At 43.2% G+C, this 25667-nt stretch overlaps 1 protein-coding gene across 4 annotated transcripts in view; it reads right to left on the reverse strand.

Moving 5' to 3' along the window:
• Positions 1-25667, reverse strand: part of LOC143982705 (EF-hand calcium-binding domain-containing protein 4B-like) — a 196243-nt gene that overhangs the window by 98551 nt on the left and 72025 nt on the right. For all 4 annotated transcript variants that reach the window (XM_077481649.1, XM_077481651.1, XM_077481650.1 and 1 more), the window contains exons 7-9: positions 20497-20592; positions 11076-11257; positions 3869-3914 (exon numbers count right to left, since the gene is read on the reverse strand). In XM_077481649.1, coding sequence (XP_077337775.1) covers positions 3869-3914; positions 11076-11257; positions 20497-20592 — 324 coding nt within the window. The remainder of the gene's footprint in view (positions 1-3868; positions 3915-11075; positions 11258-20496; positions 20593-25667) is intronic.

The following is a 25667-nucleotide window of genomic DNA, read 5'->3' on the forward strand; positions in this document are numbered from 1 at the left end:
TAAACTGTCAATCCATCAAATGGCTGGTGTCAATTATGATCACATGTGCAGTACCATGGCAATTACAGAACAAACAGAGGCCAAGATGCCATCGTTCCAAGATGAATTCCGGTGCAAACGACATGCGATTCTTTGCACCGCATCCAGAGAAAAGTGCGGGCAGCTTTTTTATGTTTGCAGTAGAACCGGATTGCATGGGTGTTCATACCCATGTGATACGGTTCAGACAAACGCACTGCACTTTTTAACCAGTTGCCGACCGCCGCACGACGATGTACGTCGACAGCATGGCACGGGCAGGCATATGGGCGTACCTGTACGTCCCTGCCTTCCCGCGGGTCGGGGGCCCGATCGGGCCCCCGCCCGGTGCCTGCGGCGGTCGGTTTTCGTCCGGGAGCGATCCGGGACGAGGGGGCGGCCATTCATTCATGGCCACCCCCTCGCGATCGCTCTCGACGAATAGAAATCCCCCGTGACATCACTTCCTCTCCTGTAATGTAAACACAGGAGAGGAAGTGATGTATTCTCTCCTCCGTGTCGGTATTTTTCGTTCCGACACGGAGGAGAGCGGATCGGTGAGTTGCACCAACACTCTACACACACAGTAGAACATGCCAGGCACACTCACACCCCCCCCGATCACCCCCCCAATTACCCCTGCCCCCCAGTCACAGTGACACCAATGTCATTTTTTATTTTTTTTGCATTGGTGTCATTTGTGACTGTAATAACTGTTAGGGCAGTTAGGGTTAGCCCCCTTTAGTTCTAATGTACCCCCCTAACCCCCCCAATAAAGGTTTAACCCCGTGATCACCCCCCGTCGCCAGTGTCACTAAGGCTGCATTGCACATTGCAGCGGTTTATGAGAACGAATGTGATTCGCACCGCACTGCAGTGCAAATCACATCCGATCTCTGTGCGATTCGAGTTCAGCCATTCGCCGCACCCGCCACACCCGCCGCACCCGCCGCAAATTCGCACGGGACCCTTTTTTTGGCCCGCAGCAGAATCGGATCGCATGGGTGTTCACACCATGCGATCCGAGTTTGCAGATCGCACTGCGATATGCGAACTGATCTGGGGGTGTCAGTAACATTTCACTGACACTCCCAGCAGTTCGCATAGGGCAGTGTGAACTGCCGCCGGGAGGCATGCGATGCGGGAACCCGCCGCGGATTCGTGGCGTTCCCGCATCGCTCCAGTGTGAACCCAGCCTAATAAGCGATCATTTTTCTGATCGCCGTATTAGTGTCACAGGTGACGCTAGTTAGGCAGGTAGGTATTTAGGTTCGCCGCAGCTTTTTATAGCGCCAGGGACCCCCATATACTACCGCATAAAGCCCCCTGATTGCCCCCTAGTTAACCCTTTCACCAGTGATCACCATATAACTGTTACAGGTGACGCTGGTTGGTTAGTTATTTTTTTATAGTTTCAGGGCACCCGCCATTTATTACCTAGTCTCACTAGTGTACCCCTAAATTTAGGGGTGTCTACTTTCCAAAATGGGGTCATTTGGGGGGGGTTTGTGCCATCTTGGCATTTTATGGCCTTCAAAACTGTAACGCCCTTAGAAAGCCTGAAGGCGGTGCTTGGTTTTCGGGGCCCCGTACGCGGCTAGGCTCCCAAAAAGTCCCACATATGTGGTATCCCCGTACTCAGGAGAAGCAGCAGAATTTATTTTGGGGTGTTATTTCACATATGCCCATGGCATGCGTGAGCAATATATCATTTAGTGACAACTTTGTGAAAAAAAAAAAAAAAAAAAAAGTTTGTAATTTTCCCGCAACTTGTGGCAAAATATAAAATATTCCATGGACTCAACATGCCTCTCAGCAAATAGCTTGGGGTGTCTACTTTCTAAAATGAGGTCATTTGTGGGGGTTTTGTGCCATCTTGGCATTTTATGGCCTTCAAAACTGTAATAGGTAGTGAGAAGTGAACTCAAAAATTTACGCCCTTAGAAAGCCTGAAGGCGGTGCTTGGTTTTCGGGGCCCCGTACGCGGCTAGGCTCCCAAAAAGTCCCACATATGTGGTATCCCCGTACTCAGGAGAAGCAGCAGAATTTATTTTGGGGTGTCATTTCACATATGCCCATAGCATGTGTGAGCAATATATCATTTAGTGACAACTTTGTGTAAAAAAAAAAAAATATTTTTTTTTTGTCATTATTCAATCGCTTGAGGCAAAAAAATAAAATATTCAATGGGCTCAACATGCCTCTTATCAATTTCCGCAGCAGATTGCATGAACCAAATCAAAAGAAACCAAAACAGTGCTGGCTGGTGCTCAAACATTTGGGGGGTGGGGGGGGGGGGGGTGGGTGCAAACAAACTGAAAAATTCTGAAAAAAAAAACATCAATTGCAGCCTCACTGTGCCCATCAAATGTAGCCACTGTGCCCATAAAAAACAGCCACTGTGCCCATCAAATGCAGCCACTGTGCCCATCAAACGCAGCCACTGTGCCCATCAAACACAGCCACTGTGCCAATCAAGCAAAGCCACTGTGCCCATCACACACAGCCACTGTGCCTATCAAACGCTGCCTCTGTGCCCCATCAAAGGCTGCCACTGTGCCCATCAAATAGTGCCGCCGTGCCTCATCAAATGCTGCCACTGTGCCCATCAAATAGTGCCACTGTGCTCATCAAAAGTTCCCACCCGCTCCCCATCTGCCCAGCACTTACCTTGTCTCAGTGGCAGGTCAGGCATGTGGGCGACGGCGTCTAGCAGTGGGACCTTGCAGTGGGTCAGACAGCGGCTCCTGTTTCCTCTGTGCGTCTTCTCCTCTCCTCCTGATAGGCGTAAAATCGTAGCGCCTGTCTTTTCACCCAATCAGGTGATGGGTAACAGGCCTGCGCACCTGATTGGCGGAGAGGTGGTTCAGTGTTAGGAAAGCGAATATTCATTCGCTTTTCGAACACATCTGGGTGGACTGCCAGCACAATGCGCTCACATTTCACCTTTTTTGAAGCCTATTATAGCCTATGGCTCTAATTAGGTGATTTGAAAATACACTCCCGCCACTGTAATATAGGTGCCTAGCGTGCGAAAAGGGGCCGGACGCCTGAATAGGTGGTGGTGACGGCAGCCATGGATAGATTCACGCAAAGTGAAAAAGCCTATTGCCTTTTATAAATCAACCCCTAGATAACTGTGGTGCATAAGGTAGGATCGCTTGATTCCCCCATCAACACAGTCAGTGTTGATGGGGGAATCCTTACCACAAAGCTATTGTGTTCTCCCGGCAGGGTGGCGTGGGGAGCCATCCATGTTGGGTGAACACAGTGATTATTGCTAGCAGCTATAGCCACTGACAATAATCACATGTCGAAAATCAAACGTGCTGGTTGTACATTCAACCTGCCCATGGATAGTTTGAATCTTAGCAGGTCCCTGCTAAATCTGCTATGATTCTAACCATCTACTGCCAGCTTAACAGTAGATGGTTAAGTGGTGGTATATGTATGGATGTACTAACCTTTCCATTAAATATATATCTTCTTGGCAATAATCGCATGCTACAAAGGATTTACTTGGTTACAATAAGCCTGCCCATAGATGGATCGAATCCAGGTTGGTCCCTGCTGAACCAGCTGACATTAGAACCATCTATGGCCAGTTTTACACACAGAGTTGCACAGTGAAAAGTTTTCTTCATGCTGAGTTATGTCCCGACTAACAAAGGATTCAGTGCCAATGTACATTGACCATGTAGCTCTCATGCTCTCAAGGGTCTCTCTGGGCTTCCCACCCTGGAGAACATTACAGCACTCTCCAAACTTTCCAACACATTAAAATCAGAGTAATAATGGTCAATGGATGGTTGTTAAAATATTCAAAGTACGGTAAGTAAGAGTACTATACCTGAGCACTTGAAATGTCCATGGACTCTTTATGATCTGTTGCCTCTCTAAGAAAGACAAGTATATAAAAATGAATGTTGTCAATGATTTATTATATTATACAGTTGATTGGCAAAGATAAGAAAAAAAAAATATTGAAGTTAGGATTAGATCAAGAGAAAACGATAAAATCTGGACAATATAGAGGAAAAGAAAATTGTAAGAGCCATATTTGTGTCAATGTCACAAAACTTTATATTTACAGTGTATGACATATCCTTTAATGAGTACAGTACTACAGTACTAACACAGTGAATAATATTAATTATATGTAGCACCCTCTAGTGTCCTACTAGTGTGAGAACAGGCAAAACATAGTATGACTCATGGTTAACGTATGAGTCTGGAATCTGGGTCAGGGTTTACTTGAATTCAGGCTGTGTGACTCCCAGATATAGTTCCCTGGTGCCCTCCCCTGGTTCTGGAAGTTTGTAGAAACTTCTAGGGATTAGTGGGTGGGGATGAGGAGACCCAAATCTGGATACTGGCATGGTGGCTGGGCCAGCCCTTAAATATGGATGAGTCACACAGAAGAGGGAGTCAGTGGAAGATGGAGATGGAGTGCTGAGGAGACCTGTCGTTGGCCCGGAGGGGTCATTAGATTTGGGGAGGGGGGTCCTACCTACAGGCTAGAGGCTTGGGCTGGCTCAGGAAGGATCCCTTCAGCAGTGTGGTTTGACTGGGACCACACCTGGGAGCAATGGGAGCAAGGAAGGACAGTGTGAGTACATCAGCACACTCAGGGTTACATAAGGGGAACAAATGCCATTTTTAGCCAGCTAGGAGGGACGGCGTTGTGCTTAACCCCTTCATCCTTGCCCTGAGAGATCTCCAGAGCAACTAGTAGGGCTCGCAGGACTGGCTGATTGTGGAGCTGGGACCAGTTCTACAGAAGAAGGGGATATACTCCTGCAAGGAGTTACCTCAAGTGTGTGCTATTTTTCCAGATGGGCTCAGGGCCCTTAGTTTGTAATGAACTTTTACTCTTAACCACTTGCCGCCCGCCCTATTACAAATTGACGGCGGCAAAGTGGTTTCATAATCCTAACCGGACGTCATATGACGTGATTAGGATTATGAGCCGCTGCGCGCCCCCGGGGGCGCGCATTGCGGCAATCGTTGTTGCGGGGTGTCGGTCTGACACCCGGCAACTACGATCTCGGTAAAGAGTCTCCGACGGAGACTCTTTACCATGTGATCAGCCGTGTCCAATCACAGCTGATCACAGTGTAAATGGGAAGAGCCGGTGATCGGCTTTCCCTCACTCGCGTCTGTCAGACGCGAGTAGAGGAGAGCCGATCGGCTGCTCCTCTGACAGGGGGGGTCTGTGCTGATCGATTATCAGCACAGCCCCCCCGAGGATGCCCACACTGGACCACCGGGGACACCACTAGACCACCAGGGAAAAGGTAATAAAAATAATAATAATCCTCCCTAGACCACCAGGGTGCCAGTCAGCACAATGGGTGCCAATCAGTGCCCATAATGGATGCCAATCAGTGGCCACAATGGGCATCACTGATTGGCATGCATTATTGTTTGGCACTGATTGGCATCCATTACTATAACACCGATGCCGCCTATGAGTGCCCACCTGTGCCGCCTATGAGTGCCCACCTGTGCCGCCTGAGTGCCCACCTGTGCCGCCTGAGTGCCCACCTGTGCCGCCTGAGTGCCCACCTGTGCCGCCTATCCATGCCCACCTGTGCTGCCTATCCATGCCCACCTGTGCCGCCTATCCATGCCCACCTGTGCCGCCTATCTATGCCCACCTGTGCCGCCTATCCATGCCCACCTGTGCCGCCTATCCATGCCCATCCGTGCCGCCCATCCGTGCCAGCTATCAGTGCCAATTTGTGCCACCTATCAGTGTCCGTCCGTGTCGCCCATCCGTGTCGCCCATCAGTGCCGCCTATCAGTGCCACTTCATTGGTGCCACATTGGTGCCCATCAGTGCCACCTTATCAGTGCCCATCAGTGTAGCCCCATCAGTGCCCATCAGTGAAGGAGAAAACGTACTTATTTACAAAGTTTTGAAACTGAAACAAAAAAAAACAATTTTTTTTTTCAAAATTTTCGGTATTTTTTTATTTGTAGCGCAAAAAATAAAAACCGTAGAGGTGATCAAATACCACCAAAAGAAAGCTCTATTTGTGGGGAAAAAATGATAAAAATGTCATTTGGGTACAGTGTAGCATGACCGCGCAATTGTCATTCAAAGTGCGACAGCGCTGAAAGCTCAAAATTGGTCTGGGCAGGAAGGTGTTTAAGTGCCCTGTATTGAAGTGGTTAATCTTCAAAAGACTGTGTTTTGTACAGAATGAAGCTGTTCAGGATTTTTATACAGAGAGAGGAAGATTGTCCCCAGGTTTTGCTGTTTTGAACATCTGGTGTAACAGTAACAGTGCCCTTGTTGGGGACATGTTTCTTAGTTATTAAAGTTACAGTAGGTGCCAGTTCACACCAGCACGCTCTGCGAGATCGCATGTGATTCACACTGCACTGCAGTGCAAATCACATGCGATGTCCGTGCAATGCGATTTCAGCCATACAGATGTATGTTTTTAAGCTATAAATGCTGCAATAACATACCTATTGTTGGGGACGTGTTTTTTCAAACTGTAAAGTTGCAGTAATGGGGCCAATGTCGGGGACACATTTTTAAGCTGTACATTGCCTTGCAACAGCCCCCCCCCCCCCACCCCTTTGGCATTTTTCGTGTTTTGTTGCCTCGCAACCTGGAATTAACATGGATTGTTTGAGGATTTGCATCATTTTAATTTACAGAACATGCCCACAAGTTTGAAGATTTTTTTGTTTTGTTTTTTTGTTGTGAAGCAAACAACAAATAGTACAAAATAACAGAAAAAGTCAATGTGCATAACTATTCACCCCCCTAGAGTCAATACTTTGTAAAGCCACCTTTTGTGGCTATCACAGCTCGAAGTCGCATTGGATAAGTCTCTATGAGCTTGCCACATCTTACCACTGGGATTTTTGCCCATTCCTCCTTGCAAAACTGCTCCAGCTCCTTCAAGTTGGATGGTTTGCGCTTGTGAACAACAATTTTTAAGTCTGACCACAGATTTTCTGTTGGATTGAGGCCTGGGCTTTGACTAAGCCATTCCAACATATTTACATGTTTCCCCTTAAACCACTCAAGTGTTACTTTAGCAGTGTGTTTAGGTTCATTGTCCTGCTGGAAGGTGAACCTCTGTCCTATCCTCGAATCACCCACAAAGTGGTACAGGTTCTGTTAAAGAATATCCCTGTATTTAGCACCAGTCCTGGTTGTTGAAAAACATCCCTACAGCATGATGCTGCCACCACCATGTTTCACTGTGGGGGTGGTGTTCTTTGGGTGATGTGATGTGCTGGGTTTGCGCCAGACAGTGTTATATTTGATGGCCAAAAACGTATATTTTTGTCTCATCAGACCAGAGAATCTTCCTCCATACATTTTGGGAGTCTCCCACAGATACTCCAGTCTCTGCTGTGGAACTCTGCAGCTCCTCCAGGGTTACCTTAGGTCTCTGTGCTGCCTCTCTCCTTGCCCGGTGTGCGGCCATCTCTTGCTGTTGTGCTATGTTCTTTCCATTTGGTTATGATAGATTTGATTGTGCTCCTAGAGATCATCAAAGATTTGGATATTTTTTTTATAACCTAACCCTGACTTGTACTTCTCAACAACATTGCCCCTTACTTGTTTGGAGAGTTCCATGGTCTTCATGGCAGTGTTTGGTTAGTGGTGCCTCTTGCTTAGGTGTTGCAGCCTCTGGGGCCTTTCAAAAGGGTGTATATATGTAATGACAGATCATGTGACACTTAGATTGCACACAGATGGACATCATTTCATTAATTATGTGACTTCTGAAGGTAATTGGTTGCACCAGAGCTTTTTATAGGCTTCATAACAAAGGGGGTGAATACATACGCACATGCCAATTATCAGTTTTTTATATCTGAAAAATAGTTGTATGTCTATATTTTTCTAACTTTACACCAACGTAGACTATTGTGTTCTGATCCATCACATATAATTCAGATTAAAAAAAAAACATTGAACTAAAAAGAATACTTTTGCAAGGCACTGTACAAGTCACAAGAGGGTCATTATTGGGGATATGTTCTTAAGCTGTAAATGTTGCAGTAAGGTAGCCATTGTTGGAGACATTTTTTAAGCTGTAAAGGTTACAGTAAGAGGGCCATTATTGGGGGACACATTTATAAGCTATGAATTTGCAGTAATCGGCCTATTATTGAGGATATGTTTTTTAAGTTGTAAAAGTTACAGTATGAGAGCCATTGTTGAGGACACCTTTTTAAGTTATAAATATTGTAGTAAAAGGCCCATTTTGAAGCTGTAAAAGTTGCAATATGAGGTTTATTGTAGGGGGACACGTTTTTACATTATAAACATTGCAGTAACAGGGCCATTATTAAGAACAGGTTTAATGAGCACTGCACAGCACATGTTGGGCATTACAATATGTGGTGTGGATAGAGTCAGAAGCACCTTGTTTACCAACTCAAAAATGTAACAGGAAGTCCACATTTAGTTCTAAGGTCTATGCAAAGCACAAAAGCCTAGTCCTGATTAAAGCTTCTATCTGGATACTGACAGTAACAAACAACCTCACCCACTTTGATGTAGGACAAGTAATGTAAAACCCAACAATAGAAAAACATGCTGCCCCACAACCACATATTTAAGGGTGGAAATAGCTATTTGTTAAGGAAAGGCTCACATTAACAATAGTTACATTATAGAGAGGGAATGTATGACTTTATAGCTGTAAACAGCTTAAAAAGAAAGCTTGTGAAGGCTTTGAATGTCTTTCTTAGTTATTTGTTTTGTAATAACATCAACATTTTTATTTTTTTGTTCAGGTCATAGCATCTTTTCACAACATAGAAAATGATTAAAGGAAAATTACAGTGATTTTTTTTTCTTTAACACTATAATGTTTTTATGTAGCATACATCCATTTTCAGAATTAAAGCAGAGTCCCGGCCACATTATTTATTTATTTTTTAATTGATCCGAGCATAAGTAATTATTCAATTAAAAAACGATTATATAATTTTAATAATGGATGTTGCTGAAATTAAAATGTTACAATCACAATTTTTTCTCTCCCGTTGTCATCATGATTGTGGGCACGTGAAGCCCAGTCGAAAACTCCTCCTAGATAAGCTTAGGAGGTGCATGCTGGGTAACTGGGTAAATGCGCAATTCACTGGTGACTGTACCGCCGATTGTTTCTAAAGTTGCCATAAAAACGGGCGGCGATGGAGGAAGGTCCCGACCTGTTGTTATGGTGACATAGATAAACACATCCCGGCGCTGCGATCTGCCTTAAATAACGTAATTTCCTGTCCTGATACAGTACTGCCCACAGACTCAGCACAGGCAAGGAAGGAAGTGACGAGGAGCTCCGCGGACCAGGAAGTAGTAGATTAGGAGGACTACATAGCAACAGGGCAATTCTGGTAAGTATAAAATAATGTTTTCCTCCAAAACATTTTTATAGGTTTAGAGGAGTCTGATTATATATAAAAAAAAAAAATTCAGGGTGGAATGCCGCTTTAATGTACTATATTTCAACGACTGTGTAACATATAGAGAATTATAGAATTTTTTTCTATTGACTATTTATATTGCTTTATCCTCAGTTGCTTAGATAAAATTTCAGTCACACAGATGAAATGACTGCAGTCAGACTTGCACTAAGAGAACCAGTCATTGTGCAGCATTATTAAAACGGAAGCACAGCATACATAAGTAATAATGAGAAAATATGTTTTTTGTCTATGCACAGTAAAGCAGGCTATACACTCATTAATATAGTGACATTGCAGAAAGGGAATGTATGACTTCATAGCTATAAACATCTAAAAAAAGAACTTTGTGAAGTGAAGGCTTGAAATACCTTTCTACTTAGATATTTGCTTCGCAATAACATCAAAAATATGTTTTATTTTGCTAAGAGCATAGCATCTTTTCACAACATGCAGAATGATTAAAGGAAAATGACAGTGTATTTTCCTTTAAAATTGTAATATTTTTATGTAGCTTCCATCATTCGAGTTGATGTACCGTATTTCCACGACTGTGTAACATATAGAGATTTATAGAATTTCCTTCTATTGGTTATTTGTTCACCCACACCAACAGAATGATTGCCGTCTGACTTGCATTGAGAGAACCAGCCATTGTGCAGCATTATTAAGCAGGAAGCACAGCATACATAATAATTGAGCAAATATTGTTTTTTCCCTATCCCTAAAGCTGGGATTACATTTGATTTTTGCACAGAAATTAGTAAGAAAATTCTCAGTACATTCAACAGCTTGATGTTTGCCATTAGAAAGTAGTTCAAACCACATACACTGTAAAGCCCCATACACACTATCAGTTTTTCTACTGAGTTTTTTGTTCAGATTTACCAAAACCATATAATATGAGGTCAAACCTTAGCAGTTTCAATTTGTGTGCAATCAGGCAGGCCCTTGCACTATATGGTTTTGGTAAATCTGAAGACAAAAATCTACAGACAATCTGATAGTGTGTATGGGGCTTTAGAAATCATTTTGTTTAAGAAAAAAATTCCTTCCTGTCCCTTTGAATTTTCTCTTTGCTACAGTCAAAAGCAAATGTCGATTTGACCCCACTGAAGACTAGAAAACAACTTTCTTAAAATGTAAAATGAAATTCTACTTGTGAATATACAGTTTAAGAGCCTATACAGTGATACCAACAATCAAAAATAAAGTATACATTTTTTCAGTTCAAAGCTAATAAATTAAACTTACATGGCGATAGCAGGCACTACCTTGTACTTGCAGTTCCCTACTTGTTAACCTCAGTAGGGCTATAGGGCATCCCAGAAGCCCCCATATTTTAGTATGCAGGTTCTAGCTTTTATGAAAGTTGAGCCTAGCCACAACATCCTGCAATACAAGTCCCCAGCGACTTATTAAGAAGAGCATACACTGCACTGTTGCATGCAATAATGGCATGCCCATGCTTGGAACTACGCACGTATAATTACATTTTTATATATATTTTGTTTATATGTTTGGGCATGTTTTAAAAATTACAATATGTTATTATTTATCAAGGTGCATAATAAAGGTTGAATGATTAACAAATATATTTCTCTTACTTTTCAGCCTCGATCTGAGTAATTTTTTGTTTCATCTCATTCAAACAGCCTTTGGCTTCAGACAGCTGATCTCGTATTTTCTCCAGGTGATGTTCCAGGTCTTGGTTCGTACGTTTTAATTTCTCATTCTCTGATTTTGTAACCTTCTCTGTGCTGCGGAGGTTGTGGAGCTCTCGTTCCAGCTGTTAAATAAAGAAAAAAATATGAGTAGCACATGATATAATAGATGTAGTACAACTTGGAAGAAAGAGTAAACATATACTCCTTTAAAAAATAATGGCATACAGTTCTTTCATGCAGTTGTTGCAGAATGTTAAGTGTCTTCCAGTATTGCTGTTTTACTTACTGTATATAGGCCCTCTTAATTGGATAAATATTTGCATCATACTGGCATTATCAGTTACATCACTTTCTGATATGGGTCTAACTACGTGCCCATATTTGCATTTCAGAAAAATTTTCCCTGCTATATCTGAGCCTGAACTGCCTGGTGTGTAGTATAGGTGCATAGTCTTCATAAACCATTTTATATAATTTAACTCTCCATTAAACAAGAAAAAAGTGTTTGTAGAATGGGGGCCAAAGAAATAGATACTCCACTACAGACTTTGATCTCCAAGGTTCCACTGATGACAGGAGTCAGTTCTCTGTAGTTGTCGGCCACTAAACCAGTATCTATAACAGCTTCAAAGAATCCACCCAACAAACGAACTAGTCCATCCAACAATCAATAGTATTTCCCTCGGTAAGGAGCATGCTCATGGGGTCAAACTGCGGTGCTTGTACCTCAGATGGACAAATCTGTTTGTTGAATGGATTAATAAACAGTTTTGAGTCTTTCAACACAGTAAGTGGTTTCCCCTTCTTCTTTGGAAATGTTATAGAGATTAGGTCGAATGGAGTTAAAGGAGACTGACCATGAATGAAATGTGGTGGCAATACTAATCTCTACTTCTGAAAATTATGCTTGCCTGAGTGACTGTTGTGCTGACCCTCAAGTGTTTGGCAGAAAACAAATATACAGATAAGGACTTCTGTGTTTTCTCTGACTTTCCTTAGTGGCATACCTCTTTCTGGTCAGTGACTGAAAAAGTATCGCAATCCAAGGCTCTACTAATATTTTCAAAAGTAAATCAACAACGGCAATTACATAATTTTCTTATGTAGTGCTACCCTCGTAAAGGCCGCTGGTAAATATGGTCGTCTCCCACCATGTACAGTTGCTCAGAGACAAGAAACAGTCCTTGCAGCTTTGAGTTTTTTTTTATTGGGGGATTTGAACTTGGATGGGGAAGGGTGCATATGGGATGTCCATTTGATCAATGAAACTCTGTAGGGACTTGAACTATATACACTCTAGTATATACATTCTCTCCCCTTCTACCTTCAGAAAAGACTTGCTTGCAGACTATCACTCCCAGGACCCGCTATCACAGGTTTCAGACAGCATTCAGCCAGACCACAATCACAGCTAGGTCTGGCTGAATGCCCTTTGCAGGCAGGGACTGCGGGCCCCTATGGTGTAGCAAAAATGGAAGTCTTTGGTTCCAGCTGTCCTATCTGTGGCTACTGCTCCCAGTACCACCTCTTCAGGAACCGCCAGCCCTAATGGCTGCAGCTGCCTGTCAGGTCACCTGAGACCAGGTGACAGATGAACTCCGTAGGAGTCGGAAGTGCACCGCTAAGGCAGTGGACCTTGGGACTGACTGCTGCGGATTGTACCCAGAGAGATTCAGGATGTAGGTCTACTGGCTCACTAACACAGATCCCAGTGGGAGCTAGAGCATAGATTCCCCAGGGCGCGGAGTCTAAGAGCAGAGCAGGTGTTCACCAGAGCCTCCAGTGGTGATGATGGACTTCACTGCAGTCTGGCTCCAGGTCGCGGCTTCTAGGATCTCAGAGCTCAAGCTCACAGTAGACTACAGGAGAAGGAAACAGCAGGCTGGAACAACAAGGATAGTAAAAGGATAAGGCAGAGGTCAGGGCAACTAGCAGACAGGAACAACAGAGTACACGCCAAAGGTTCAGGGTCACAGGCAGACAGGGATGGTCGGGGACACGCCAAAAGGTCAAGGTCACAAGCAGACAGGAATTGTTGAGAACACGCCAAGGTTGGTAACAGAGACAAACGTAGAGCACACGGCAAGCAGAAAACAGGAAGCCAAACACACAGTGAATACACAATGGTTGATCAGGACCGATGGCTTGAAGTGCACAGGTTAATATAGGGTTCCCTGTTAGGGCCTGGGGTGGAACCATGCTTAGAGAAGAGGTTATAAAAACCACCAGGTGGAAGTGGCTGGCCTCTTAGTCTGAACACATGAGGAGAGGTAGGCAAACAGAGGAAGATTACTGCATAACCATGACACTGCCCCTTTCCACTGCCCTTGCCATCACAGTCCTACTGACTCTGTACCCATCCCGGACTGCTCCATCCCAGTCTTCTCAAGTGTGCCCTCCAGTCCTTCTGACTGTGTGTTACTCACAGCCCTCTTGGCTGTTCTATTTTCTCCTGGAGACTTGCCTGGCAGTGTTCTCCCGCTGTCCTCTCCTTGCTCCTGTGCCTTCTGGCCAGGACACATCCATGTGTCTTGAAGAGGGTTCTGTCTGCCCCCGAGCCAAGCCCCAAGGTAACCTCCCCAGAGTGGAGAGCTCCCCCAAAGACCGTGACAGCCTAACACTCCATCTCCAGCTTCCACCTGAACTCTCCTCCCTAGCTTGACTGACCATCTGTTGGGGACTGGTCAGGGCCCTCAGAATACTTCAGGGAGCTCCACATTACTTAACCTCCCATCTTTCCAGAAGGTTCCAGTACATTTTAGAAATAGAGGGGAGGTCTCAGTGATGCTGCCTGTGAGTCATCCAGTTCTCCCTGGATCTCTGCCCAACCCAGGAAGCCACCACTAGAGGGTGCTACACTTATTACAGGGTCTTGAACAAAATAATTATATTATAAATTTAAATTGTACCTATAGGTAGCAAACTAATACTTACAACTTTACCAAGTTCTGCAGCTTCTCTGTTTGGGATTGAAGGCCTAAGAAAATGACTAATACTTTCAGGTATGGTAACATTTGGATATTTCTCCTCACTTTCAAAAATTCAACACTTGCTCAAGGGCTTTCACCTAAGGGAGTGACATTTGGGAAGGGATAACCTTAGGATGGCCATAGACGATTTCTGTTAAGAGGCAACAGCCATAGACATATCGTAATTTGGCTCATACCTGCTGAAATGTCAATCCATCTATGGTCATCTTAAGCCATATATAAAAACTGACCTTAAGAAGTCAGTAACTGCTTAGGATATTGCAAGCAGCATGGTGAAGATAAGAGCATACAATTAATGTGTCTCCTGTACAGCATATGAGAAAACAGGGTTATAGGGTTTTAGCATTTCGTTTCACAATCCTGCAATCACAGGTATAAAATAATGCAATTGTTTTAAATTATTTTTAGTGTTTGGAGTGTTTGCCTTTCTACATATTTTAATCAACTGATATGTATTACAAATAATACATTATTGGAAAATATCAGCGATCACAAGTTTTAGTCTTTTAAGAAGTTTTCTTATAAAAATAAAATGCATTTTTATACCTTGTCATTCTTGTCTGACGAGATCCTAATTAACATTGTTATTGCATTAGCCAGGGACAGTTAGAGACCCGTGGCCTTCCATGGTGAGTAGGATTTCCAGCAGTGGCGGCTGGTGCTCAAAATTTTTGGGGGAGTGCAAACAAACTGAAAAATTCTTGAAAAAAAAACATCAATTGCAGCCTCACTGTGCCCATCAAACACAGCCACTGTGCCATCAAATACAGCCACTGTACCCATCAAACACAGCCAGTGTGCCCAACAATTGCAGCCACTGTGCCCATCAAATGCAGCCACTGTGCCCATGAAACACAGCCACTGTGCTGATCAATTGCAACCACTGTGCCCATCAATTGCAGCCACTGTGCCCATCAAACGCAGCCACTGTGGTCATCAAATAGTGCCACATCAAATGCTGTCACTGTTCCCATTAAATAGTGCCACTGTGACCCCCCGCCCGCTCGCCGTCTGCCTGGCATCCTATATTGGGGGCGAGTCAGGCAGCGGGTGATGGCGGCGAGTGGTGGGACCTTGCAGTGGGTCAGACATGTCTCCTGTGCCCTCTGTGCATCTCCTCCCCTCCTCTTAATAGATGTCCAATGGTAGTGCCTGTTGTAACAGACCCACGCACCTGATTGGCTGAGAGGTGGTTCAGTGTTAGGAAAGCAAATATTCATTCACTTTTCTAACACTCCTGGGTGAACTACGAGAGCAATGCTTTGTGCTTGCAGGTCACCTTTTTTGAGCCTATGGCCTGATTTAAGCCTATGGCTCTAATCAGGTACTTCAAAAACAATTCCCGATGCTGGAATTCAGGCGTCCGCGTTCGAAAAAGAGAGCGGACGCCTGAATAGGGGGTGGCTACAGCGGCCATGGATAGATTGATGCAATGGATGAATCTATCCATTATACAGAGAGGTAGGTGGCTGGAGAAAGGGGGTGGCTCTCATGGGCCGTTAATGGATGGATTTCCAGACCACTTCTTTAACAATATAATAAGTCTGTACACAGTATGGTTGCTGTTTTACCTCTCAAATGATTTGTGTTACTGTTCATCCAGTCCTAAGATTTACATCCTACATCCTTACATGTTTACCACACAGCACAGCACTGGCAGCCAGGGCAAAAGAACACATTTTCTGTGTTGCAGTTATTTAACACCCAAAGGTCTTGTTGTGCTCCCAGACTGTGACAAAACAGTGAAAGGAGTAAGCAGCAGACTGATGACCTTGTCTGCCACTCTACTCCCTCTTCCTATCACCATGATCATTGTTAGCACATGGATGTTGTAGCACAGTGGGCTAGCTTTTTATGCTGCCTCTCCCCCTCAAGTCTGAGCTCTGTTGTGCAGGTGATCGTGAGAAACTGATACAAAATCAAGTGTGCCCAGATTACCACATACAGTATGCATTTGGATAAGAAGCTTGGCAGTAATACATTGTTGTTATATTATATGCAGATTCAGAATACTTTCTTAATCCCAAGGGAAATTATTGCAACACATGAACAGATCACAACAATGAACAGAGCAAGACACAAAGACATAAAAACATTTCCAATAACAACCATTAGCAAAAATAAAACAAATTTAAATTACACTCTAATAAACCATCCATACAATTAAAAACAACATAGATCGGTTGGAGACCGGGCCGGATCAGCTTAAAAAAAGGTATGCATACTGATTTCTTTTTCATAGGACTAGATAGGTTAGGCTTATATCTTGGATGTATGTAGATGTATGTAGATGTAGAGATTTTAGTGTAATGTCACCTACACACAGTCGGATTTTCCAACGGAAAATGTTCGATGGGAACTTTTTGTTGGAAATTCTGACTGTGTGTAGGCTCCATTGGACATTTTCCATTGGAATTTCCGACACACAAAATTTGAGATCTGGATCTCAAATTTTCCGACAACAAAATCCGTTGTTGGAAATTTCGATCGTGTGTACACAACTCTGACGCACAAAGTTCTAATCATGCTCGGAATCAAGCAGAAGAGCCGCAATGGCTATTGAACTTCTATTTTCTCAGCTCCTCGTACGTTACCACGTTCTTGACGTTCGGAATTTCCGACAACATTGTGTGACTGTGTGTATGCAAGACAAGTTTGAGCCAACATCTGTTGGAAAAAATCGCACGGATTTTGTTGTTGGAATGTGTGATCGTGTGTACACGGCATTAGGGTGGACTTATCCTTTAAAAATATCCTTCATATCCCTAGTTACCCACATTTTTTTAAATTTAAATAACAACTAACAATTCCTTTTGGAACAATTGAATCTACACAGAAATTAATATAATATGTTATGTACTCTGTAAGCCCATCAATGTCCATTCCATGTGGCTCACAGAGTGCATTCCAATCCGTTCCCTCAAATCAATCCTGCAATAATTCAAAGGACTCCTCAGACCATCTCTTCACTGATCTGATTCTATGTATTTATTATTATTATATACTGTATTGGGAATATTTTCCTCTCTGTATATGTTAAATGTCAGATCCAGATATGCTGTACTCCTGGTGAAGCAGCTGCCTTGGCTGTTAAAACGCGTAGAGAAGTGATGCTTTGCCTTTCAAGTTTTCAAGGATTCTAACTCGGAGAATAGTTAATATATCTACACACTATTTGTTATCTTTGTTATATGTTATATAACTGGGAAAGCAAACAGAGGGAGTGTGGCCATATGAGTTAATATCACTATTAATTTTTTTAAGGAAAAGATTATTTTATTTTTATGTGGATATTATCTTTTAACAAACTCATGAATAAGAATATATATTTTTATAGCTATTCGGAATCTCATTGTCTATGATGCCGTGTTTGTATTGGTTATTGTCTTTGATACTAAATCAAATTAGGACACTACCTGTAAAGCCCCATACACACTATCAGATTTTCTGCTGATTTTTTTCCTTCAGATTTACCAAAACCATATAATATGAGGTCAAACATTAGGAGTTTCAATTTGTATGCAATCAGGCAGGCCCTTACACTACATGGTTTTGGTAAATCTGAAGACAAAAATCAGCAGAAAATCTGATAGTGTGTATGGGGATTTAGAAGTTTGAATGTTATCTGTGTGCTTGCATGGGTTTTAAGTATGTGAGGCTCTGAGTATGTCAGTTTTCTCCTACACTTCAATGCCGTGCTGGTAGAATAAATTGACTTCTCTAAAATTGGTGCTATGCATGCATGTAAGATAGGGACACACCAGATGCAGTTCCGTGCGCTTTTTTTCTGCACTAAAAATGCATGCACAGTGTTTTCCATGTATTCCAATAGCTCTAGCTCACACCAATGCAGTCAGTTTCCAGTGCAGAAAAAAAAGTAGAGCGTGCTGCATTTTTTTCTGCACAGAAGTGAACTGGAATAACACATTGGAACTGTGTGTGGTGTGAACTGTAAGCAAAAACTGATCCGAAACGTATGAGTGCATTTTTGTGGTGTGAAGAGGCCCTAAAAATGCATGCACAATGTTTTCCATGTATTCTAATGGCTTTAGTTCACACCAGTGCAGTTAGTTCCAGTCAGTTGCAGAAACTGACCATAAACTGACTGGAACTGACTGCATGGTGTGAACTAAAGCCATTGGAATACATGGAAAACACTATGCATACATTTTTAGTGCAGAAAAAGCGCACGGAACTGCATCTGGTGTGAACTGGCCCTCAGCGCGGAGACTTATGTCAAGAGTTGCGTAAATTCTAGGCGCTATATAAAAACCTGTAGTAGTCAAATTAATAATAATACTTACATTACTTGCATTTTGATGTATTAAGGAATACACAGATGCCATAATTCATTTTTTTATATCTACCTGGAGGTCAGCCTTAAAGTGATTTTAAAGTTAATATCTGGTAAAAAAAAACATTTTTGAAGCGCTGCTAGCATGCATAAAAAAAGAAATAAAATGCTTGATTACTTTAACTGGTTACTGCCCACCCACCGTCAAATGATGAGGCAGTGGGGCAGTGTGGCTCTCGTTCCAGGACGACGTCATATGACAGTGTCCCAGAACGGCCACTCTTTCGTGTCCTAGCAACACGGCGCGACCCTGATCTCTGTAAAGAGCCACATCCGTGGCTCTTTAACCATGTGATCGGCCATGTCCAATCACAGCCGATCACATGCAAACAAGGAAGTGCCAGTAATCAACTCTCCTCGCCTCACACTGAAAGAGTGTGAGGAGAGGAGAGCCGATCAACATCATCTCCTCATAGGGGGACATCTTGGCATGTACTCAGGGCACTGATCATCAGTGCCCTGATTACAATATTGCAATAAAGTGTCAGCAATCAGTGCCCACCATTGCCCACCAATGCCAGCTATCAGTGCCCACCAGTGGCAACAATCAGTGCCTACCACTGCCCACAAGTGCCTCCAATCAGTGTCCATTAGCGATGCCAGTCAGTGCTGACAATCAGTGCCACCTATCAGTGCTGCCCATCAATGCCCATCAGTGCCCATCAGTGCCGCCTATCTGTTCCACCTATCAGTGCCCAGCAGTGCTGCCTATTAGTGCCCATCAGTGTCACCTAACAGTGCTCATCAGTGCTGCCTATCAGTGCTCACCAGTGCCACATATCAGTGCCACCTATCAGTACCCATAAGTGCATAAGTGTGGCATATTAGTGCCTCATCATCAGTGCCACCTAATAAGTGCCCATAAGTACTGCCTCATCAGTGCCCATAAGTGCCACCTCATCAATGCCCACCAGTTCAGCCTATCAGTGCCCATCAGTGCCACCTCATCAGCGCTCATCAGTGAAGGCGAAAAATTACTTAGTTACAAAATTTACTGACAGAAAAAAAGCAAACTTTTTTTTCAAAATTTTTGGTCTTTTTTTTGTTGTAAAAAAAAACAAAAAAAACAACAGTGATTAAATACCACCAAAAGAAAGCTCTCTTTGTGTGAAGAAAATGATAAAAAATTTGTTTGGGTACAGTGTAGCGTGACTGCACAATTGTCATTCAAAGTGTGACAGCGCTAAAAGGTGAAAAATTGCCTGGGCAGAAAGGGGGTGTAAGGGCCTGGTAGGCAAGTGGTTAAAAAAAACTTGCCTGTAGCTCTTTAATCTCTTGTTATGCAGGTCATGTAACCGCTCTTCACAGATCTGTGATTCACATAACTGCAGGTGGGAGGTTACAAAGCTGGGCAGACATCATTGTAGGAAGTGATGTAATGCTGCCGGGTATCAGCATTTACAGGGTGATGAAACACAATCATACCCGGCAACATTGTATCACTTCCCCCTTTCCCCAGCAATGCCCAGTGATGTCACTGGCAGTCAATAGAGAAGGGATGGCCGGGGAACGTGGCTTTAACCAGACCACGGAAGATACAAGTACACTGTGCAAGCATACAGCCTGCTTGACTCTAAATGCGTGATGACAGAAGACGTAAACTGACCCCGCTACCATGGATCAGCTAACATGCTAACGTGGTCAGTTTATTAATGGGATGACAGGAACCGGCAGGATCAACCGGGTGATCAAGAATCACTGCTAGCAGAATTACTATAATGTTATTATTAAACGATTAGCAATATATTACGAGACGGATCCATGATTTTTTATTTTAGGGGTTACAAACATTTTAAATCAAAAGTTATAGTAAAAAAGAGCAAATGTGAATAGATGCTGCTGTACGAGGCTAATGAGTTGGGTAATACAGTATTGTCAAAAAATATTTTGTTTGAATAATTTCAGCTTTGTATAAGGTGAACACAGAACGCAGTAGTTAGTTTTGGATGTCGACATTTGAATCTGCGTATGTAATTATGTCTTCCAGTATTACATATTCTATGCTTCAATGTCTTACCTCGTCTTGAACAGAAATCAGCTGCTGTACCTCTATGTTCTTCAGATCTATCACATTTTTCATTTCTTTATTGTGGATACTGCTTCGGTTATCTCTCTGAGAAAGAAACATCAATTAAATATTGAAACTTTTTGGAAGATTTGAATATGATGTGTGTAAACTAGTTTCCACTTGACCCTCCCTTCTAGATTGTAAATTCTAATGAGCAGGGCCCACTGATCCCTCCTGTATTGATTTGTATTGTAAGTGTACTGTCTGCCCTCATGTTGTAAAGCGTAGTGCAAACTGTTGGTGCTATATAAATCCTGTATAATAATAATATTAATAAACATGAAAAAGTTGATCATAACTGGCCAATCATAATGCAGGATACGTGTCACATATTTATAAACTTTATCAAAAACAAATAAACTTCAAAATACCCAATTACATTTAAAACTACTACAGTGGTGTGAAAAAGTGTTTTCCCCCTTCCTCATTTCCTGTTCCTTTGCATGTTTGTCACACTTAAGTGTTTCGGAACATCAAACCAATTTAAACAATAGTCAAGGACAACACAAGTAAACACAAAATGCAATTTGTAAATGAAGGTGTTTATTATTAAAGGTGAAAAAAAATCCAAACCATCATGGCCCTGTGTGAAAAAGTGATTGCCCCCCTTGTTAAAACATACTATAACTGTGGTTGTCCACACCTGAGTTCAATTTCTCTAGCCACACCCAGGCCTGATTATTGCCACACCTGTTCACAATCGAGGCATCACTTAAATAGGAGCTGCTTGACACAGTAAGGTCCACCAGAAGATCCTTAAAAGCTACACATCATGCCGAGACCCAAAGAAATTCAGGAACAATTGAGAAAGAAAGTAATTGAGATCTATCAGTCTGGAAAGGGTTATAAAGCCATTTCCAAAGCTTTGGGAATCCAGCGAACCACAATGAGAGCCATTATCCACAAATGGCGAAGACATGGAACAGTGGTGAACCTTCCCAGGAGTGGCCGGCCGCCCAAAATTACCCCAAGAGCGCAGCGACGACTCATCCAAGAGGTCACAAAAGACCCCACAACAACGTCCAAGGAACTGCAGGCCTCATTTGCCTCAGTTAAGGTCAGCGTTCATGCCTCCACCATCAGTAAAAGACTGGGCAAAAATGGCCTGCATGGCAGAGTTCCAAGGAGAAAACCACTGCTGAGCAAAAAAAACATCAAAGCTCGTCTCAATTTCTCCACAACACATCTTGATGATCCCCAAGACTTTTGGGACAACATTCTGTGGACCGATGAGACAAAAGTGGAACTCTTTGGAAGGTGTGTGTCCAAGTATATCTGGCGTAGAAGGAACACTGCATTTCAGAAAAAGAACATTATACCAACAGTAAAATATGGTGGTGGTAGTGTGATGGTCTGGGGCTGTTTTGCTGCTTCAGGACCTGGAAGACTTGCCGTGATAAAAGGAACTATGAATTCTGCTGTCTACCAAGAGATCCTGAAGGAGAATGTCCGACCATCTGTTCGTGTACTCAAGCTGAAACGAACTTGGGTTCTGCAGCAGGACAATGATCCTAAACACACCAGCAAGTCCACCCCCGAATGGCTGAAGAAAAACAAAATGAAGACTTTGGAGTGGCCTAGCCAAAGTCCTGACCTGAATCCTATTAAGATGTTGTGGTATGACCTTAAAAAGGCTGCTCGAAAACCCTCTAATGTAACTGAATTAGGACAATTCTGCAAAGATGAGTGGGCCAAAATTCCTCCAGGACGCTGTAAAAGCCTCATTGCACGTTATCGCAAACGCTTGGTTGCAGTTGTTGCTGCTAAGGGTGGCCCAACCAGTTATTAGGTTTAGGGGGCAATCACTTTTTCACACAGGGCCATGATGGTTTGGATTTTTTTTCACCTTTAATAATAAACACCTTCATTTACAAATTGCATTTTGTGTTTACTTGTGTTGTCCTTGACTATTGTTTAAATTGGTTTGATGTTCCGAAACACTTAAGTGTGACAAACATGCAAAGGAACAGGAAATGAGGAAGGGGGCAAACACTTTTTCACACCACTGTATTTCCTGCACACCATATGTTTTTTAAGTTAAAGTCCACCAGTTAAAGTACAACTAAAGCCATTATTATTTTTTTCATTTTGGATAGCGTAAGGGAGAGTTAGAACTTCTGTTTGTTTTCTTTTTTTTTTGCTACCTGTGTCCTATGTAGGGATTTCCTTTCACTCCCTGTCCCATAGCCACAGCAGGAAGTGAGAAGAAATCCTTCCAAAATGAGGGAAACCCCTAGTTGTCACTGGGGTCATGTGAACTGGTGTCCCTATTATAAGACTTTCTCTCTATTCCTATTCTAGTAACAACTCAAAATTTACTATTTTCTTCCACTTTCAGTCTCAGTTTCAGTCATCAGGACTAGAAGAGTGGCTGGATCTCCCTAACTGGGACACAGACAACAACAGCTACCTTGCATATTCTGCTCTGTTAGGCTCGGTTCACACTGCTGCAAAATGGGATCCAACTTGTGAGACCCCAAGTCACATTACATGTCAAATACAATGTTTCCCTATGAGAGATGCTACACAAGTCGCTCCAAGGTTCCTACTTTGGTCCGACTTGGGTGTGATTTCAGCCCTTGTCGGAAGGAAGTCGCAGGGCAAAGTCATACAACTCTGCCTATACAGGAGTGTGAACCAAGATTTATAGTCATAAAGTTAACAGAAATCACAATATATTTACAATCACTGCAGAAAACACTACTCTGGGATCCCACAGTGGTCCTTGGGGAACTATTTTGTCCACAGATACCAACAATCAAGCTCAATCCCCCCCCCACTGACACCAATGATGGGGCACAATTCCTCCCAAGTCGCCAACAAGTAGGCACGGTTCCTCCTACTGACACCAACGATGGGGCACAATTCCTTCCAAGGACGCCAACAACAAGATACAATTCCTCCCACTGACACCAATGATGGGGCACAATTCCTCCTACTAACACCAACAATGGGGCACTATTTCTCCCAAAGACACCAACAATGGGGCACTATTCCTCTCACTGACACCAATGATGGGGCATTATTTATTCCCACTGATGTAGGGAACATTTCTACTCCCATTGGCCACAGTCCACCCCCCCCCCCCTAAAGTCTGAAGGACTCTAAACTGACCCTTTGTTTAGAAAGTTTGGATACCTCTGCTCTAGAATAACACATTCAAAGAGGCACTGAGAACTTTTAGACTTGCAGGTGTAGTCAGATGAAGTAAAACTCTAACAGGTGCAATAGCTCTGATGAGGTGGCTCCCACACAGCAATACTTCCCTCAATAAGCAACAGAAAGGTAAACCTTATGCCGCGTACACACGAGCGGACTGTATGGTGTACTTAGTCCGTCATACAATCCGATGGACAGTCCGTCATACTTTCCACTGAACGGACTTGACCACACACGGATACCCAAACAAGCTTGCGCGATGACGTGTACAGCACGTACGACGGGACTAGAAATAGGAAGTCCAATACACAGCAAAGCACCCTTCCGCTGTGTAAATCCTTTCTGGGCATGCGCCATTCTTAGTCCGTCGAACTAGCATACTGACGAGCGGATTGTCCGCTGAAACCAAATTATGACGGACAGAATTTCGAAAAATCCGAAATTCTTAGTACGCCGGACTGCACGCTGAAAAAGTCCGCTGAAGCCCACACACGAGCGGACTGTCCGCTGAAATGTGTTTCGACGGACTAAGTACGCCATACAGTCCGCCCGTGTGTACGCGGCATTAGAAATACAGGAAGGAATGCCAGACCAAAACCAGAAATCCAAGATAATTTTAATTGTTGGTAGAAAGTTCATATAAATACAGTCAATGTGTTTCAGTTTATCCTGTGTTGAGCCCTGTTGGAGGAGTGCTGTTACCCCTGAAGTGCATTGGCTATTTTTATATGACATCTTTACCAACAATTAAAATTATCTTGGACTCTTGAACTGACAGTCACCAGCTTTCTGAGTGACCAGCGGTGTATGATCGGTCAGTTCTCAGCCTTAGAGCCGGCCTTGGAAAGATGCAGCATTGGACCGATGCTGTATCCATCTAGGTAAGTATGATTTTGAAAAAAAGGAAAGCCAAATTTCTTTTTTAACATGCTGTGAGATACAGGTGTCAGGCTGCAAATGCTTGAAAAATGATTAAGAGAGTTGCCATTTTACTAAAGGCTCAGAAACTTCTGTCATGTAACATGAGACTGTGGGAGAAAATACAACGAACATCCATTGCTAAGCTACAGGGGATGCAGTCATCACTGCCAGAGGTTTCTAAGGGATTATGCTATGTTACAAGAGATTGTGAATACCACTGTCTTGAGGGGAAGCACCATCCCTGGTGGTTCTGGCCTTAGTGGCCCAGTTGGAATTGTATTCCTCATTATGACTAGCCAGACCAAAAATTATAAATGCTAAGTAAAAAGCACAAAAAGGATATCGGGGAACTGCAGAAAGTGCAGAGAAGGGCTACCAAACTGATAATAGGCATGGAGGAGCTCAGCTATGAGGATAGGTTAGAGGAACTGAATTTATTCTCTCTTAAGAGGAGATTGATGGGGATATGAATATATATAAATACATAAGTGGTCGATTTATGCCTCGTTTCCACTGAGTTCGGTTTGGGTCGGTACAGTTTGGAAAGGTTAGAATGGTCCGGTCTATTCAGGTGAGCGTTTCCACTGCAAGTCGGGCCACCAGGGTCCATACGGGGTTTAGAAAAAATGCCTTTGACGTGAGCATTGACGTTTTTTCTGTCAGCTAATCAGTGGAACGTATTGTGTGATGCTAGCAGCTCTGCCCTAATAGTAACGTACCATTTTCTATGGCCCCACATCTCAAGCAGGACCCTGAATGGTGCGGTATGGTTCGGTTGTATGGGCCGCTTTCAAAATGGAAACACTCAAAATAGCGTACCGTACCAAACTAATCTGCTCAGTGAAAACAAGGCAATAGTGAACTTGGTGTTGAGTTATTCACTTTAAGATCATCACAGGGACAAGGTGGGACTTTACATCTGGAAGAAAGGAGATTTCATCTCCAAATACTGAAAGGTTTCTTCACAGTAAGAGCTGTGAAAATGTTGAATAGACTCCCTCCAGAGGTGGTTCTGTTCAGCTCAGCAGAATGCTTTAAAA

The sequence above is a fragment of the Lithobates pipiens genome, unplaced genomic scaffold (assembly GCF_037356315.1).
Source record: "Lithobates pipiens isolate NorthernLeopardFrog02 unplaced genomic scaffold, aLitPip1_a1.2 Scaffold_16, whole genome shotgun sequence".
In the NCBI taxonomy this organism is placed as follows: Eukaryota; Metazoa; Chordata; class Amphibia; order Anura; family Ranidae; genus Lithobates; species Lithobates pipiens.